At 39.5% G+C, this 3843-nt stretch overlaps 2 protein-coding genes across 2 annotated transcripts in view; one reads left to right on the top strand and one right to left on the bottom strand.

The window, feature by feature from the left end:
* The first annotated feature begins 548 nt into the window (after window positions 1–548).
* On the top strand, window positions 549–2922 carry il6 (interleukin 6 (interferon, beta 2)). The gene is made up of 5 exons (XM_032535630.1): window positions 549–756; window positions 850–1043; window positions 1550–1651; window positions 1748–1891; window positions 2575–2922. The coding sequence occupies exons 1-5, from the start codon at window positions 741–743 to the stop codon at window positions 2812–2814; spliced, it is 696 nt and encodes a 231-aa protein (XP_032391521.1). The 5' UTR covers window positions 549–740; the 3' UTR covers window positions 2815–2922.
* Window positions 2923–3504: 582 nt separating this feature from the next.
* hycc1 (hyccin PI4KA lipid kinase complex subunit 1) overlaps window positions 3505–3843 on the bottom strand; it is a 24297-nt gene continuing 23958 nt past the window's right edge. The window contains exon 13 of the mRNA XM_032535130.1: window positions 3505–3841. Within this exon, the coding sequence (XP_032391021.1) occupies window positions 3646–3841 (196 nt within the window). The 3' untranslated portion in view covers window positions 3505–3645. The remainder of the gene's footprint in view (window positions 3842–3843) is intronic.

Below are 3843 nucleotides of genomic sequence, written 5' to 3'. Positions count from 1 at the left end.
TGCTCACTGTCTGCTGTTTGCTTGTTGAGTGTTTACTTGTGTATTTGTTTGTTTTTGCTCTTATTGTAGAAAATGCTGCTGAAAAGAAAATTTCCCCGCTGTGTGATGAATAAAGTATATTCTAATCTAATCTAATCTAATCTCCAGAGAGTTGATTGGGATCGGCAGCTAATTCCTCAGAGTGGGCTTGAAATTAAAAATCCACCGGAAATTTGACTTCTCCTCACCGATGCTGATTTTAGTTTTTTGGAATACTGATATGCAAATGTATGGTTTAGAGTGGATTTTCCCTTTAAATGATCTGGCTGAAAATATCATAGGAATTTATTTTTTACAAAATGTTGTAGGCCTATGTGTGTGTGTGTGTGTGTGTGTGTGTGTGTGTGTGTGTGTGTTCGTGTGTGTGTGTGTGTGTGGGGTGTGTGTGTGGTGAGAGGGACACATGGTTATTAATGTCAGGTATTTAAATGACTATAAAGCACTTTCGTTGTACAGCTGCCTGTAAACTGTACATTAAAGTGCGAACACTCGCAAAATCACGACAACCACCAGCACATGCCGGACCGGATGCTTGACGCCAACTAATAATTGTGTGCGCCTGTAGCAAGAAGGTATTGGGAAATTCCTAGAGTCTGAAGAATATAAAATGACAGCCCATCGCAAACCCAAGGCAACTCCTTCTGGCCCTGGCAGCCCTCAGCATCAGTGGAAACTCAACAAGTGCTTCCCAGCAGCGCGACATGCCCTCTTCACTGAGTAAGTGATTTTGCATCCTGTGGCGCGCACGTTCATTGCGCTTCTTTCTTCTTTCCATTCATCCAGTCGTTCACGCCTTACCTCTCCGCACAGACGCGTTCTTGCTCTCCGCAGTGATGCTGTGCGCTCTGCTGCTCTGCGCTCCCGGTGCTCCAGTTGAAGACGCGCCCACCGACAACCCGGCAGGTGACCCCTCAGGTGAGGAAGAGGAGGTCTCTCCTGACCTAGTGAGCAACTCCCCGGTCTGGGACTCGATCCTCGGCGCAACCAAACGCCACAAGGAGGAGGTAGGCGCTTTATCTTAAATGTCTATTGCTCTGCCTTTTCTGTTGCTTTGCTGTATTTGTTTTGCTGTTGTATAGTATTGGTTTTGCTGTTGTATAGTGTTGGTTTTGTTTTGTTGTTGTATAGTATTGGTTTTGTTTTGTTGTTGTATAGTATTGGTTTTGTTTTGCTGTTGTATAGTATTTGTTTTGCTGTTGTATAGTATTTGTTTTGCTGTTGTATAGTATTTGTTTTGCTGTTGTATAGTATTTGTTTTGCTGTTCTTAATTTATGAATTCCCTGTGCGGCGTCCTTGAGTGCCAAGAAAGGCGTCTTTAAATAAAATGTATTATTATTATTATTATTATTATTATCTTGCAGGAATTTCACAGATCTATGGTATTTTTGCTGTTGCTTACATGAGTTGATGTTCCTTCTCATCAAGTTTTACAGAGTCATTTTTAAAGTTTGAGTGGGCTGACTGCTGCACTCCTGAACATTTTCTTTCTATCATTTTTCCCTCTACCAGTTTGAAAATGAATTCAAAAAGGACGAGGTGAAATATATTTTTCTGGAGCACTACAAATTCCCCTCACATCCAGCACTCTGCCCTCACTTTAACTTCAGCAAGGTATTGTGTCTCCTCCCTTGTTATCCTGTTACTGATGCAAGGAACTAAGTGATGGGGTTAAGCTCTTCTCTGACAGTGATCTTCTTCCGTTTCCAGGAGGCTTGTCTCCACAGGATGGTTCACGGCCTGCTTGTTTACACAGTTCTTCTCAAGTTTGTGGAGAAGGAGAACCCCGGCAACTCCATCTGCTCAGAGGTCAGATACTACAGCGGCCTCCTGATCAACCTGATCAAAGGAAAGGTGGGTCTGAGATTCTGCATATTGTCTTTCATATTGCCATTTGGAGCTGTGTTCATGCATTATGGAGGCTTTTGTATCAGCCCTGCCATTGTCTTTGCTTTTTAACTTTGTTATAGCTAGTGGTGGAAGAAGTGTTTTTTAGATCCTCATGTAAAAACAATACTCCAAATCCTGAATTCAAAATGTGTGCATAAGCAAAAAGTATTACTTATTGAGCAGAATGCCCCTTGTCAGTGCTAATTTATTCTATATTAAATTATTGGATTATTATCTTTCCCAGACGTAAGACTGGAAAGAGATCCTTTGTTCGCTCATGGGTGCGTTAGTGTGCATTTTTGTATATCTGCAGCTAATCTCACATAATAACGACATCTGCAAAGTAAGTACAGCTGGTAAATAAATGTAGTTGAGTGAAAGAAAGAAAACATAAAAGGTGAAGTACTTCAAACCCTAAGCTTAGTAATTGAGTGAAACAACTTACATTCCACCACTGCTTATAGCTCATTTATTAAAAAGGTATTTGTCCTGCTTTTAATTTTGTTTGCACACATGTCAAATGTGTCCACTTTTGATTGTCTTGTTGTAAATTAATTTGTAATGGACTGGATTACATCCTATGATTATTATTATTCGGAAACAGCACTGCTTAGTCAGGTTCTACCATTGTTACTTCCGCCCCACAGATGAGAAACCGTGACCAGGTCCCAGCGCTGAGCAGCAGCCAGGAGGCGCGGCTGCTCAGGGACCTCGACAACCCCGACCATTTCCACAGAAAGATGACTGCACACAACATCCTGCGCCAGCTCCACTACTTCCTCATAGATGGCAAAAGAGCGATTACTAAAAAGGAGAACAGACGTTTGGCCTTCAGGACTGTGACACCCATCACTTTAAATGTGGGAAACATGAGTATTCAAAAATGAGTTATGAAGGAATACCTCAGGGAAAGTGCGTGTGGGTAACTCTGCTACTGTTTTCAAGAGGGTTTATTTTTGTTTTTATGGGGGAAATGCTCTGAGTGTACCAAATGTATGTACAGATGCGATCTCTGTGTAAAGCTTACAGGGCATCGGGGCTTGAGTCGCCCACTATTTAACATTTTATTTAACCTATTTATACTTTGCGAAAAGTGTTATTTATTAATCATAAGAAATCCATGATTGTGGGTTTCTTGCTCTAAAAAAGGCATTTTTTATTTATGAATTTTTGTGTTAATTTCTAGATTCCAAATGTATTACTTAAGCATTGTTAGGACAGCTTTAGTTTTTATAAGATACCATTTTTGAGTAATACTTTTATCACATCTTTTTAAGAATTTTATACTAACAGTGACAGTATTATTTATTTACACTTGTTATTAAACTGAATTTGCTGTTGATTTAATTACAATGTAATAAGCTGTGTTTTGAATGTGCATGAGCAATAAGTGACTGGAAGGAATATTCTGTACACATGCCTCTGTTTAGATAAGAAACATTTCTTCATCTTCGACACTTCACTCATTCCGTGTTAATGGCAGGGTTGCATCATTTTTCGAAACCATCAGCGTTATCTACATGCGCGTTCGTTGGCTGGAAAATATGACTGTCCGACTGATACGACCCAATTGTGTTATCAGTGCTCTATGATTCATTATTTCAGAATTGTGTGTGTAATTTCCAAACTTTAAAACATGGACCTCAATAAATCACTTAAACATACAATGATAGTTCATGTTCAGGATGTTCTACTACTTTTGATCCTTTTCCATTAATTCAACAAATTGTACAATACAGACCCAGTTTTGGTCGTTTTACGATGTACGCATCAATATGACTCGTGGTAATAAAGACAAGACTGACAGTTTTTTGTAGATTTATTCTCAGATATCTTAAATTACAAATAAAAGAAGAAAGACATGGAATGGTATATCCAAACATCGCTGTCACACATTCCCAACAAAATATAGACGT

Source organism: Etheostoma spectabile, chromosome 14 (genome assembly GCF_008692095.1).
Source record: "Etheostoma spectabile isolate EspeVRDwgs_2016 chromosome 14, UIUC_Espe_1.0, whole genome shotgun sequence".
Lineage (NCBI taxonomy): Eukaryota > Metazoa > Chordata > Actinopteri > Perciformes > Percidae > Etheostoma > Etheostoma spectabile.
The sequence above is the reverse complement of the archived record's forward strand: the minus strand, read 5'-3'. Positions and strand labels throughout refer to the sequence as shown.